Below are 14569 nucleotides of genomic sequence, written 5' to 3' on the forward strand. Positions count from 1 at the left end.
ATTTCATGGTGTCACTTCTTAGTGCTGGACATATCATGTACATTCCCTTGTTTACCTTCACTTAACTTTTTTTAATGAAGAGGAGGCTGAGCCCAGAAGTCTGGTGCTTTATTCAGGCACTTAGTGTACATGGTGTTGGGATTCAAACCAGATTATAAGAGTCTAAAACCTGTCATTTTTTTCACCATAGTAAAGTACTAGAATTTGAAGATATCATCCTTTGGTAGGCTAGCACAGATATTGTTTAGTTCAAAATAGACTGTGATCCATCAGGAAAGTACTGTTGATTGTACTTATTTTAAGAAAAGTCTTGCCAGGTGCAGTGGCACATGCCTGTAATCCTAGTGGCTCTGGAGGCTGAGGCAGGAGGATTGCCACATTCAAAGCCAGCCTCAGCAAAAGCAAGGTCCTAAGCAACTCAGTGAGACCCTGTCTCGACATAAAATACAAAATAGGGCTGGGATATGGCTCAGTGTTTGAGTGCTCCTTAGTTCAATCCCTAGTACCCCCTCCCCCCCCCCAAAAAAAAAGAAAATTCTTCATTTACTAAAAGTTAAAAGACTTCATTAAAAATTATTTTTGGTAGCACTGGTGATTAAATCCAAGGGCACTCTACTCCTGAGCTACATCCCCAGCCTTTTTAAATTTTTTAGAGACAAGGTCTCAGGTTGTCCAGGCTGACCTTGAATTTGCAGTCCTCCTGATTCAGCCTCCCAGTCCCTAAAACAAAAGGCCAGTTGTGGTGCACGCCTATAATCCCATCTATTCTGGAGGCTGAGACAGGAAGATCACAAGTTTTGAGGCCAGCTTTAGCACCTTAGGGGCCCTTAAACAATGGAGCAAGACCCTATCTCAAATAAAAATAAAAAGCGCTGAGGATGTAGTTTAGTGATAAAGCACTCCTGGGTTCAGTCCCCATTACTGGAAAAAACAAAAAGTAAAATTTATTTTTGAAAATTTTGTTCCTGCTGGGAGGCCGAGGCAGAAGGATTCCATGTTTGAGGCCAGCCTGGGCAACTTAGCAAGACCTTGTCTCAAAAGAAAAAAAAAGATTGGGGATGTAGTTAGTGGTAGAGTGCCCCTGAGTTCAATCCCCAGTACTTCAAAAAAGGCAAGCAGTGGGTAGGAAAAAGAAAAGTTTGTCTCTTAGAAACCCAAATATTAGTATCAAAAAATTCAGTTGAGGGAAGAATCTCTTTCCTTGCCACCAGGAATTGAAAGGGTTTGTGGGTGTGTTCTGGCCAAAGGTTAAGGTGAAAGTTATTTCATTTTACAGGAATGAAATTAGCTTTCTGTTGTTCTTGTACCAAATTACCATAAACTTTAAGGCTTTAAACAATATAATATGTATTATCTCATAGTTTCTATAGTTAGGAGATCCTGTTTGAGGCTCACTGGGTGAAAATGAAGGTGTCAGCAGGGCTGCCTTTCAGGCTGGAGGCTGGGGGAAGAATCCACTTCCAAGCTTATTCAGGATGCTGGTTGAATATGCTTCCTGTGGTTGTGGGGCCAAGTTCCCCATTTCCACACTGGCTATCATCCTGGAGTTGTCCTTAGCTTCTAGAGTCCATTTCAGGCACCACCAATAGCTTATCAACCCTTTTCAAGACTAAACTCTCCTTCTCTTTCTGCTGCATCTTCCTGACTGCCTCTTCTGTTTTCATGTGCTTTTATTTTGTTTATTTTTATGTGGTGCCGGGGATTGAACCCAGTGCCTCCTGTATACTAGGCAAGCACTCTACCACTGAGCCACAATTCCGGCCCTCATGTGCTTTTAAGGGCTCATGTGATCACACTGGGCACTCAGGATGAACTCCCTATTTTAAGGCCAGTTGATTAGTAACCTTAATTCTATTTGCAGGGCAGCACCTGGATTAAATAATCAGCAGATAGGAATCTTCAGGACACAGTTCTAGAGTTCTGCCTACCACAGTTACTTCTATAACAAATCACTTCTACAATAAATCTCTTAATTTTTCAGCATTCTGACTCCAGTTTATTGTTCATACTTTCAGCTATGCAAAGTAAAAATGATTACCAGAAAAAGTAGCATAGTTTAACTGACATTTTATGCTTTTTAAAGTTGATTCTGTGCCAGTGTTGTCTTTTATACTAAAGACCTTTTTTAAAACAGATTTGTATCTTTAATACGAAGTTAAAAAAGACATCCTTTTTATTTACTATTTATTTTTTTGAGTCAGGGTCTCACTGTTTCTCACTTCAGGCTAGACTTGAACTCCTAGGCTCAAGGGACCCTCCCACCTCAGCTTCCCAAGTAGTTGGTGTGCTTCACTATACCTTGTTCATTTATAATTTTTTAAACAAAAAAATTTTTTTTTATTCTGGAACATTTATCTTTGATATAAAAATCAGACCTTTGTTTTTTGTGGTCTTGATATTTTGGGTTAATGTTTACAACTCTTTTGAAATGTAGCTTTTTCCCAGATTTGTTTTTATTCTGGTTTGTAGAATATATTTCTTGTAAATATGTGGATATACATTGGTGAAAATTCCAGATATTTTGGAAGAGAATTATTTTGGATCTCTAAGCATTAAGAAACTTGGTATTATTATAAGGAAGACAGATTTTTACTATAATTCTGGGGCCAAAAGGTGAAGTCCAGGTATTTTTATTTTTAGATTATCATTATTGGAGTAACACCTTAACTCGTATATGATAAAATTATCAGTTTAATACAATTGGTAACAGATATGCATTAGAGCACAGTGCTATAGCTAATATGTTGTTATTCATGTATCCCAGTTATATGTTACGTTCAAACAATATATTTGAGTTGGGATATAATTTGATTCCAGTGTTGTTCTATCAAAATTAATTGTTCAGATATTGTCTATGTGACAAAGAAATCAATATCTTCTGCTATATATTATTTCTTCTTAAAATTTTAAAAACTTTTAAATTTTGTCTAGTTTTTCTTGGTTCTTTATAATTATACTTACTAGTGGAATTCACTGTGACATATTCATACATGCACAACATAATTTGATCATTCTTATCTCCCGGTACTTTCCCTTTCCCTTTCCTTCTCCCTCCCTAATCCTCTTCCTCTATACTACTGGTCTCCCTTCTATTATTAGTACATTGTAATTGTGTATAAAAGTGGGATTCATTATGGTATATGAATATATTAATAGATGGACATAGCATAATTTGATCAGTTTTGTTCCCTAGTATTTTCCTGTTCCTTTCTCTCCTCTGTTTTCTTAGTTCCCTTCCTCTACCCTATTGTTCTTTTTTCTTGAGATTGTTTTTTAACTTTTTTCTCCCTCTCCTCTGGCTTCCACATAGGAGAGAAAACACTCAACTCTTGACTTTCTTAATCTGGCTTATTTCACTTAGCATGATGTTCTTCAATTCCATTTACCAGCAAATGATATAATTTTATTCTTTATGACTGAGTAAAAACTCCATTGTGTATGTATATCACATTTTCTTTATCCATTTGTCTAACAGGTACTTATGAGTCCATAATTTGGCTATTATTTCTTTAAAGCATTCATTGAATAACATTTCTGCTCCTGCGTTCAGAGTCCCATCCTGATAATTGGCAACTTTTCTTCCTTCTTCTATGTTAAAGAATGTTACTGTTATTAAAGGGATGGAAGGTAACCATACCTCTGAGTTAGCCCTTTACCTTTGCAAAAACGTGCTGGTCATGGTTCTGTCAGGTAGGTAGGGTAAGAGTTGTCATGCCCATGGTTTGGTTTACTTATAGGCCAAGGTGTCCTGGTTCACAGCCATGCCAGGAGCTTTTACATGTTGTTTCATTTAATTTTTTTAATGCATTGGTTACCTTCCATCCCCAACCTCCTTAATTTTCTTCACAGCATATATTACTGAAATCATTTAATTACTTTCTTGTATAATGATTATCTCTCCCCTAGGCCCTAGATCCAGAGACTTTGTAGCACTGATGCCTAGAATAGTACTGGCATCAGGTGCATATCTTAGCCAGTGTTACAAAGGTAGTAATTAGCATGGTCAAGGTTAGAACTTCTTGGGCTGGGGTTATGGCTCAGCGGTAGAGCACTTGCCTAGCATGCGTGAGGCACTGAATTTGATTCTCAGCACCACATAAAAATGAGTAAATAAAGGTATTGTGTCCAATTACAACTAAAAAACAATTTTAAAAAATTAGAGCTCCTATACTGTTTATTGCAAATCTGTAGGCCATTTCAGTATAATTAGTTCTCAGGCAGTGTTCTTATAATTTGTTGAAGAAGTGTTTTTATTAGGACTTATGCTCAGTTTTTCGAGTTTAGATGTTCCAGGTAAAAAAAGGCCTACAAACTATGGATTGATTGATTGTGGATGGTTGCTTTGGCCTCACTGGAACTGAGATAAATCTTTGTTGGTTTACTTAACGTGGATGCAACATTATGGGCTATTTCTTGACAGTGATGCGATCACCTATTTTAAAGTCTGGTGAGGAGAAGCTCTTTGTTAATTCATATGATTTGTAAAGTTTCATAAGACACTTAGGATAAGATGTTCTGTGATAGCGCTGGCCATGGATGAAAGCATTTCTCGTGGCCCTTTCAAGTCCTAGTCTGCTTAAGCTCCAGAGAATGCAGTGAGACATTTGCTGCACAGGCATTTGAGGGGTTGAGGAGTGTGGGGTGTAGATGGACTCCAGATAGAGGCTTATCAAAATGCCATCTGCATCTAGAGGCAGTACTTCTTTTCAAAAGCATTTATAAAGAAGTTTTGTTTTTCAGGTCTGCTTTTTACTTAAAAAAAAAAATTGTGTACTATGTTTTATTCATCACCTACCTCCTAGTCTCCAGTGTTTGTGTAATGCTTAAGCACATGGTATCTTTTCAGTACATGTTAGAAGTGTTACACTTAGAGTGTATTTTGTGTTTGCATAAAGCATCTTCTATAGATGTGGACTGAATTTTCTTTTAAATGATTTAAGACTAAAGGTAATAAGAATAATAAAGAATAGCAGTCTGGAATTTTAAAAATATTTTGTTTCAGAACTTTTTTTATAGCTTTATTAATGTTTCATATGTTTTTTAATGTTTCATGTAAGCTTTATATATTTAAAGTGTTGTACAGTTTAATGAATTTTGACACATTTTTACATCCTTGAAACTGTTGCCAGTGTTAAGGTAGAGAACCCCATCTCTTTCTCCCTTCCCATACAAGTTTAACATAAATGCACTGTATGGTTGGACCCAGCCATTTCTCTTCTGAGTGGTACTGGAGAGAGATGAATACATGTCAGCTTTAAGACTTACACAGGAATGTTTGTAAGACCTCTGTTCATAATAACCTCAAACCAGAAACAACCTAAATGTGCATCAACAAGTGAATGAATAAACAAGTTGTGATATATCCATACATGGAATATATTTAGTAATAAAAAGAAATGAACTATTAGATTGAAGACTGCCTTTTTTGTTGAACATGTTTTTTGCTTGACTTTTGTTTTTATTCTCTTAAGATGTGCCCTAAAATGAAGGAAACTAATCTAATATTAACTGATTTGTTACTGATGAGTCATAAATGGTTGTAAGTTATATTTAGGTAATCAAATATTCCTTAGAGTATTTATGATTCTTCATGGTGGGATGAATCAGAATAGTGGGAGTAGAATGAAGAAGAAAGAAAAAGCCATCAGATTTGCTGCTGCACAAGTAGGATTCTTTCAAGTCTGGTTTATGAACAATAAAAGTTAGTTTTGGGGGGACCTGCACATCTTTTTCAGCCTTGCTCAGTTCCTGGGGAGGCGCCTCCCCTGTGTCTTCAGGGACAGCAGCCTTGGCCCGACAGACAGCAGCCCGTGCTTTACAGTTCTAAGTAGGTCCTTAACCATGTGTCCTTAGCCACGCAGAGTTGTTTGCCTGAGCAAGTTATTCTTTAGGAACCAACTGTTAATTTTTGTTAGACTCTGGTTACAAAATCAAAAAACTTTTGAGTAATATGCCCCAACTTTATTTGATTGTATTCTTTTTTCTTTACAGAACAGTAAGTTTTGTTGTTGTTGTTGTTGTTTTAGTTTTTGTTTGGAACACATAGCTTTCTAACAAAAAGAATCCGAATCTTAAACAATTTTTTAGAAATATGTGTTCATTATTATTTTTAGCTAATACTAACCTCTTGCTTACTAAGTAGCAAATGTTGTTCCAAGTTCAAAGATTAGTACATTTTCCACACAACAGTCCTGGTGGTGAGTCTGATATTATCCTTTTTTTTAAGGGAATGGGGTGAACAGAGAGGATGAGTAACTTGCCTAAGGTCACACAACACAGGTAGTCTGGTTCTAGATTGTATTGCTGTCTTCTGCATGGTGGTAAATACAGGTGATAAATTAGATTTGATAATGATTTTCTTGTGTAAGTCCAGGTGATGAATTTTATAGAAATTTTTCTATAATTTTATAGAAAATTAAAACTTCATCATTGTATAAAGTGTGAGTGAACAGGGTTGCAATAAACTTATGAGGACAGCAAACTTACCACTTCCTCTACTTAGAAGCTAGGAAAATGATGTCACATTAAAACCCTGCTGTAATTTTACAATAAAGAGGGTTTTTTTTTTTAAGTTTTCATTCATTTGATTTATTTATGCCTTTAATTTCTTCTTAGGCATATTACACCTGAAAAATTTTATGTGGAAGCTTGTGATGATGGAGCAGATGACGTACTTACCATTGACCGTGTGTCCACAGAGGTCACCCTTGCAGGTATTGTATAGCTTGAAGTGCCTGAGAAAGATTTTATACTAAATTACAGTCATTAAAATGTTACTCAGAGTTACTTCTGTGTGTAGATGGATCCCTGTATATTTTGGTTTTGCTTTTCTGGGTTGTGAAAAACAATTTTTTTCAGTTTTGTGGGACACTGATTTATAAGTAGATTAATGCAAAATAATTTGGTGATAAATTAATGTATCATGTGGTTTTACAATTAGAATTTCATATTTCATTGGCTTAAAGATTTTAATTTACCTCCAGATAGATTCCATGTTCTTGTTAAAGTATAATATTTGAATAACCTTAGAGCAGGCATTCAGTTAATGTTCTTTGCATAAAGTGAAAAATATGAGAATGTTTTCAGTGAGTTAGTGAACTGTAAGAAATGTGACTATAAAATTTCCATTTCTTTGGTTATTTGATTATTTTGGTAAGTACCATGCACAGTTTTCCTTTGATCAAATGGAATTAGAGTTCTTTGATAATTTGGCATTTTGTAGTTGTTGCTTGGTGGCTGTTCTCAAGATAGCTGATTGGTTTTAGCCAATGTTTGTATACCTCTCCTAAAGTTTATTTGCACTACTGCTCCTTTTTGCCATAGTGATATAAGCTCATGTTTTATAAGAGCTTTCAAATAGGTGTGTTTTCAGTTGTGTGTGGGTTTTTTTTTTTTTTTTTTTTTGTGATACTGGTGATAGAATTCAGGGGCACTCAATCACTGAGCCACATCCCCATCCCAATTTTGTATTTTTATTCAGTGACAGGGTCTCAGTCAGTTGCTTAGCATCTTACTTTTGCTGAGGCTGGCCTTGAACTCTCAATCCTCCTGCCTCAGCCTCCTGAGTCGCTGGAATTACAGGCATGTGCCACTATGCCTGGCACCACTTGAATTTCCTTCCTTTTTTTTTTTTTTTTGGTGGTTCTGGGTATTGAACCCAGGTCTTGTGCATGTGTTGACCTTCCGTTGACATGTTATGTGTAAGTAGAGAATGTAGACCCATTTGAGTAGACTGAAAGCTACTGGTTTAAATGTGAAGATGATGATGATACCAGCAGTCATCAGTGGGCACAGTGCTTTGAGCAGTCAGTGGTGATGAGGGCTGAGTCACTCACAGTTTCTCAGTGTTTCATTTTACCAGTAGCTCTGCAACTGTGGTCACGGAAAGAAGGGTTTTTTTCCTTCCTTGGGAAACTATCATATATGCTAGGACTTACCACAGTTTTATTGCTGTCATCCTCCAGTTAATATAATTTACAGCTTTATCAGTAGTACATTTGAGTTTACCAGATAATCTCAATATATTCAGAATTTACTCAGAGCTATTCATTCATGCGCAGGAATTTCTATTTTTCATGTTGTAATTGTGGCACAGATAGCTAAGAATTACAGGCATGTGCTACCATGCCTGGCAATACTTGAATTCCTTCCTTTTTTTTTTTTGGTGGTTCTGGGGACTGAACCCAGGCCTTGTGCTTGTGTTGACCTTCCATTGACATGTTACATGTAAGTAGAAAGTGTATTGGATTATTGGATTATTAAGAGAAAGACAAGTGAATTTTAGACCTTTTCTGGAGTTACTTTATTCAGAGTAACAGAATTACTGGTATGACTGCCTTTAAGAACTAGGCCTTGGGTTTATGGCAATATTTTAAAAATGGCTTTCAGGATGATAAGTTGCAATTTAAAGGAAAGCTTTCTGCCCCTGTTAATTTGGGAAACATTGGGTTAAGCAGTGTTTTTATTTTATTTTTAATTACAGTTGGACACCATATCTTTGTTTTATTTACTTATAATTATATAGTGCTGAGGATCAAACCCAGGGCCTCGCACGTGCTAGGCGAGTGCTCTACTGCTGAGCCCCAGCCCCAGCCCCAGCCCAGTGGAATAGTTTTCTTCTGCCTTCTCCGAGCCTTTACTTTCCTATTGTGTGTGTGACTTTCTCTGTAGGAGGGGGACTAAAGGTAATTGGAGATGAAGCAAAATGAGCGTATTTGACTATGGGACTCTCCCTCTTCCCTTTTGAGGCACTGTGTTTTCAACTAGAGTTCTTCAAAATGCATTTGTGAAACATAAACTGCGAGTTTTAGGAATTGTATGAAGTGAATCCTGTAAGATACTCTCCATTTAATAAGGGCATCATTGATAAAATCAAGGTCAAGAATACCTGCATACCTGTGAATTGTGGCTAGACCCAAGGAGGAAGCTTTTTCTTCCTCCTTCATCCCTTGGATCTTTGCCTTCATATCCCACATTCTTAGATGTGAGCAGATAAGGCCTGCATGTATTCAGTTAGTTGCATGTTAAGATTAAAAACTTATCTTAAACCCTTACTTCCATTATTTACTTTAATTCTCTTAAAGGAATAGGTTCTTAGTTTCTGGCAAGAGGTTGAATAAATTTGGTTGAAAATGGGCTTTAGAAATGGCCCATGACTGACCTGATGAGGAAGCTAGAGCATATTATTCAACACAACACCCTACATGAGTAAAGGCCTTTATATATCATGTGTACATCTCCAGCTGACGCTGTGCCACAGTGGAGGTCTGACATTAGGGCATATTGCTTTTTTAGAAAAATCATGCAAATGAATTTAGTTGAAGTAACTTGTAATCAAACTAAATTTCTATTTCTGTTGGTGAGCTTTTTCTGTGTAACTTTTTTTCTTTTTGTTTCTTTCTTTTAAGCCAAGAAAGATGTTCCTCCTTCAGCTGTCACAAGACCAATATTTGGTATACTGGGCACAATCCATCTGGTGGCAGGTAAGAGAAAATAAGCTAAGATCAACAAAGAAGGCAATTAGAGTGTGAAAGTATACTTCATATCATGCTTTGGGCAGTAAAGCTCTAGGCTAAGTATTTGTTATTAGTTTCCTCTCTCTTCTCTCTCTCTCTCTCTCTCTCTTTTTTTTTTTTTTTTTTTTGTGGTTCTTGGGGTGAACCCAGGGCCTTGAGTATGTGAGGTAAGCTCTCTGCCAACTGAGCTCCTGTCATTAGTTTCTAAAAATAATGCTCCTCAAATGGTTAAATTTATTAGCCTGGAGTTCCATTTTAAAAGAAAGATTTCATATTTAGTTTTATTTCAAGTAGATTTGAAATCTGTCATCATTTATACATTTTTCATATATTCTGAGAGTATTTAAATAAAAATTTTGTGCATTGATGGATCAGGATTTCTATATCTTCAGCCCTATCTGGATATGACATAGTGTGTATGTGTTACAGAATGTTACTTGGTTTTGAGTTATTAAAAAGGTGATTTGGGGGCTGCTCAGTGGTAGAGCATTTGCCTAGCATGTGTGAGGCCCTGGGTTCAACCTTTAAAAAAAAAAAAAGTTGATTTTTGTTCATCTAAATTCCATTTCATTATGAATTGCATTCTGCCATCATGTATAACAAATTAGAATAAATAAAGAATTTAATAAAGAAAAAATAAATTTAATTGAACTTTTAAAAAGTTGTTATTTCAGTCATTGTGCTAGATGTTGAGTTAGAAAAGAAAGTCTCTGTTCTGTTTGTTCACAGTCTCATAAGAGAACATATAAATCGTAGATTAATATAGTGCATTGTGACAAATTTTTGAAGAGATACGTATACAGGAAAACCTCCAGTGAGGACATTTGCAGGTAGAGGATTGAATAGGCCTTGAGAGCTGTTCCCGTGAGGGCTCAGTACTTAAGTAGTATGTCAGAGGCCTCAGGTTCTATCCCTAGCAACACATACACACACACACACACACACACACCAAAAAACAAAAACCAGAAGAATTAATATAATGGGAAAGGGTTACTCTCTGTTTTATTTGTCTGGGGATGAGGCTGCCAGGATCATGTTGGTGTACTATGTATGGACCACGGTGACTTCTTGATTCCCAGCAACTCATCCTTGTAATATTGCAGTAACCAGTGAGTTTACTCCCTGTCACATTTTTCTACCGTTTAGAGTGTCTCCAAGGACATAGAAATAGTATAGAGGAGATGTTGCCCTTGGGTAGCAGATTTTGTGACTGTCATACTTCAAACTACGTGCAGGAAAATGATAGACAGAGACCTGTATGCCTTAGAGGTGATGAGAGAGGAAGTGTTTTCTGTCTTTTCTTTCTTCCTTTCATCCCTCTCTTCCTTTCTGTGCTGCTCATGGAACCCAGGGGCCTCAAGTATACCAGGCAAATGCTGTACCACCGAGCCACACCCCCAGTCCTCTTTCTCCACTTTCTACCTGCTAGGACCACTCCTTTGGTGACCAAAAGGTTTTGTGTTTATCTTTTTGAGAAAAAATTGACCTTTCAATGGGAATTTTTCTAATATGCTAGTCTCTGTATTCATAAGTTGTATGATTGCTTTTAAAAATGGTACTTTTGAGTAGCACATTACAGTCTCATTTTCTTCTAGCCATTTAAAGTTTAAAAATAAGGACTATTACTCTGTTACTTTTTCTTTTCCTTTAGTGTTGTTGGGGGGTCAAACATAGGGCCTTGCACATGCTAAGCTAAATCCCCAGCCCCACTCTGTGAGACTTTTTTAATATTTATGTGTGTTTGGTCATACTTTTTTGTAGGTAATTATCTTATCGTCATTACCAAAAAGACAAAAATAGGTGAATTTTTCAATCATGTAATCTGGAGAGCAACAGATTTTGATGTCCTTTCTTATAAGAAGACAATGTTGCACTTAACTGATATTCAGGTAAGAACTGGAAGCAATTATTAATTGCAAGACCCAACAAAGTACCATGGGGCAAGGGGTTGCAGAATACAAAGTATATTTGATGAATTTCTTCTAAGCTTAATTATGAGGCAGCCTTTAGGGAAATGTCATTAGACCTATGTTTTTACCTATCCTTAGATGATATTTTAAGAAATAGTTCATGTATTTTATTGGTTTTAATGTCTTCTTTTTAAAATAATCTTTAAATTATGAAATTTCTTATAGACAGAAAAGGACAAACAAAAAATGCATCCAGATTTAACTTCATGTTTTCTGTAAAGAAGTATTAGATACTTTTGAAGTTCTGCTCATTTCATTCCCTTTTTGTGCAGAGAAAAGTTTTCTTCACTTTTACCATATGTGAATAGAAGTAGTGGGTGTATGTGCATGTATGCACGTGTACACAGAATATATGCATGTATTTGCAGGCAGTCCTTCTTTGCCTGATAGGAATCTATATGCACAGATGTCAGTTACCTGTCCCCCAACTACACAGTTTAAATTTTAGTTATCACAATAGATTAACTGAAGAAATAACTTTACAAAGATGAAAGTGTGAAGAAGCAAATGACAACTGTGGAAGTGAAATTGAAATTGAATGCATGCAATTGAACATAAATGGAGCACAGAAGAAATAGCTGACTATAGGCATGCTAACACTGTCTTAGAGGCTGTAGTTAGGCTGCCAGAAGTTGGAGTGAAGGCAAACTTATATATATTAATGATGAAGTGACTGTGACAAAAAGGAAGAAGAGGAAGTGATAACTTCAAAAACCTTCATGATAAATTAGAACCTTTGTGTTATGACATTTAAACTGCAAAGTGTCAGAAACTGATTTAGACTTGGAAAGGTGTATGACAGTTTACCAAGGATGGAGTAGGTATTTTGTATCATGAGTTATATAACAGGGAAGAAGGCAAGCACTATTAGTTTCCATTGATGAAATTTTTTACAAAGAAACAAATATTTTTAATTCTTATGTTTCTAATGCTTGGAGTGTGCTAAAAATATTAGTTTTACTATTTTTTATTTCCATGTATATTTATAACTTACAATAAGAGAATTTTTAATATTTTGACAAACACTTTTAAATATCATGGAACAATCATCTTTTCTAATGAATTATTAAGATGGTTTAAGATTATTAAAGTTAAGATAGTATCATTGTTTTTACAGTTTCACCCACAGTACAAAGTGAAGATGACCTATATACAAACAGGATCTATTTTTGCTTTAAAGTGTATGTAAGACTTGGCACAAATGGCATTACTCTGTACTGGTTGAAACTTATTATTTAAAAATAATATTATGGTTAGATATTTACACCTATGAGTGTTTTCCAAAGTAATTTTATTTTATAGTGTTTGCCTAAAAAATGAAGTTGTATTTTTATATCCAAGATTACAAAAATGTTTGTTTCTGAAAGACAATATATTTTTCCAAAACACATACCTTACCTGTGATAAACCTTGAAAACAATTAGACTATAGCACTGTCTTAAATAAATAAAATGTGGCATGTGATTTTTATACTTTTGAGTCATGATATTTTTAAAGAAATAAAAATGGCAGTATTCATTTAATAACCCTGGAATATTTACCTGGAATGAATTCTTCCTCATTGCTGCTCGCTCTCTGTGTTGTCAGGCCCTGAGCTGATGTTAGCTTTGCTTGCTACATCTGCTTTGACTTTACCTTCAATTAAAAAAAAAAAAAGAAAAGAAATTTAAATTCAAATTAATAATTTGTAGTATGTAGATTTGTAACTCGTGTATTAACATGTTAATCATTTGGTAATCATTAGAAATTATCCCTCATGAATTTGTATGTTTCATTTGCCAAGTGAGGCTAACCAAGCAGGGTTGTTGTGAAGATTAAAGAGAATGAATGCAGTGTCTGGCATATAGTAGGTCATAATCTAAGATGATAATGTTTTGTTAAAACAACTCTTCTACCTTTTGGAGTAAAAATTGTGCAAAGGAGTCCTGCCTAATCAGGTCATGTGATAAGACCCTGAAATATTTGTATGTTCTATGTAAGGAGCTTTCCTAGGTCCTTAGAACATAATGTGCCTCCCCTTCTCTGCCCAGTCCTTGCACTGGTGTTGCTTAGTGACACTGGACTTAACACATGTTTATTTTGTCTTATTCTCATTTTGACAGATTTCCTTTTTTCAACTATGAAACATACTGATTTCCCCCCCTTTGTTTACAGTTACAAGATAATAAAACTTTCCTTTCGATGCTGAACCATGTCTTGAGTGTGGATGGGTTTTACTTTTCAACAACATATGATTTGACCCATACTTTGCAGCGGTTGTCCAACACTAGTCCAGAATTCCAAGAAATGAGTCTCTTGGAACGGGTAAGCTTGATCTTCACTTATTTATTCTTAGTTTTCTTTTTAAAGGACATGTCTCATTCATCCATAAAAAATTATTTTTTAATTTATATTTACTTTTTTTTGTGTGTGTGGTATTAGGGATTAAGCCCAGGTTCTCACACATGCTAGGCAAGTGCTCTACCAGACTGAGCTATACCCTCAGCAGTATTTTGACTTTTCTTTACTCTCAGGTATATATATTAGGATCATGTGTGGCTCTTTGAAAACATACCATGTTTTAAGTGTATGTCACTGTCTCAAGTTGAGGGCCCTGGAATCAATATGTGAACACAACCAAGATTGAGAAGCACTGGGGTAGATGTTCAAAAGTCTAGTCTGAACACACATGTAGGCGATTAGAATTTTTGCATCAATATTACCAGACTATCAAGTGCTGACTCTCAGGTTTCAAATCTTCCAGCATTGCATTCATTTGTAATTCCATAGATTTCAGTGGCCTGTATTGTTGGCAATATAATGAGGTTTATAAAAATCGATTTTCTAGCAATTAATGTTCTTTTGGTAGTGATATTATTTAAACATTTTAAAACTATAAAAGTAACAATTTGTTAAGAGCTTGAAAGTATTCTTTTAAGTTTTTTTGTGATTTTGACTTTTTTTTTTTTTTAATTAGGCCTCAGATGATCTCAACTAGAACTTTCTGCTATTCAGGAAACTGAATAATTGCTGCTTTGATTTTTTTAAATTAACAAACCATAGATGTGTTTAGGGGGTAGCCAGAATTTAAAAAGTTGCTGTTAT

The 14569-nt window shown here is 35.5% G+C and overlaps 1 protein-coding gene across 1 annotated transcript in view; it reads left to right on the forward strand.

The window, feature by feature from the left end:
* Window positions 1-14569, forward strand: part of Sacm1l (SAC1 like phosphatidylinositide phosphatase) — a 57859-nt gene that overhangs the window by 11083 nt on the left and 32207 nt on the right. Inside the window, exons 2-5 of the mRNA XM_026389898.2 lie at window positions 6616-6713; window positions 9408-9482; window positions 11277-11404; window positions 13640-13789. Of these exons, the coding sequence (XP_026245683.1) occupies window positions 6616-6713; window positions 9408-9482; window positions 11277-11404; window positions 13640-13789 (451 nt within the window). The remainder of the gene's footprint in view (window positions 1-6615; window positions 6714-9407; window positions 9483-11276; window positions 11405-13639; window positions 13790-14569) is intronic.

This window comes from Urocitellus parryii, chromosome 3 (genome assembly GCF_045843805.1).
Source record: "Urocitellus parryii isolate mUroPar1 chromosome 3, mUroPar1.hap1, whole genome shotgun sequence".
In the NCBI taxonomy this organism is placed as follows: domain Eukaryota; kingdom Metazoa; phylum Chordata; class Mammalia; order Rodentia; family Sciuridae; genus Urocitellus; species Urocitellus parryii.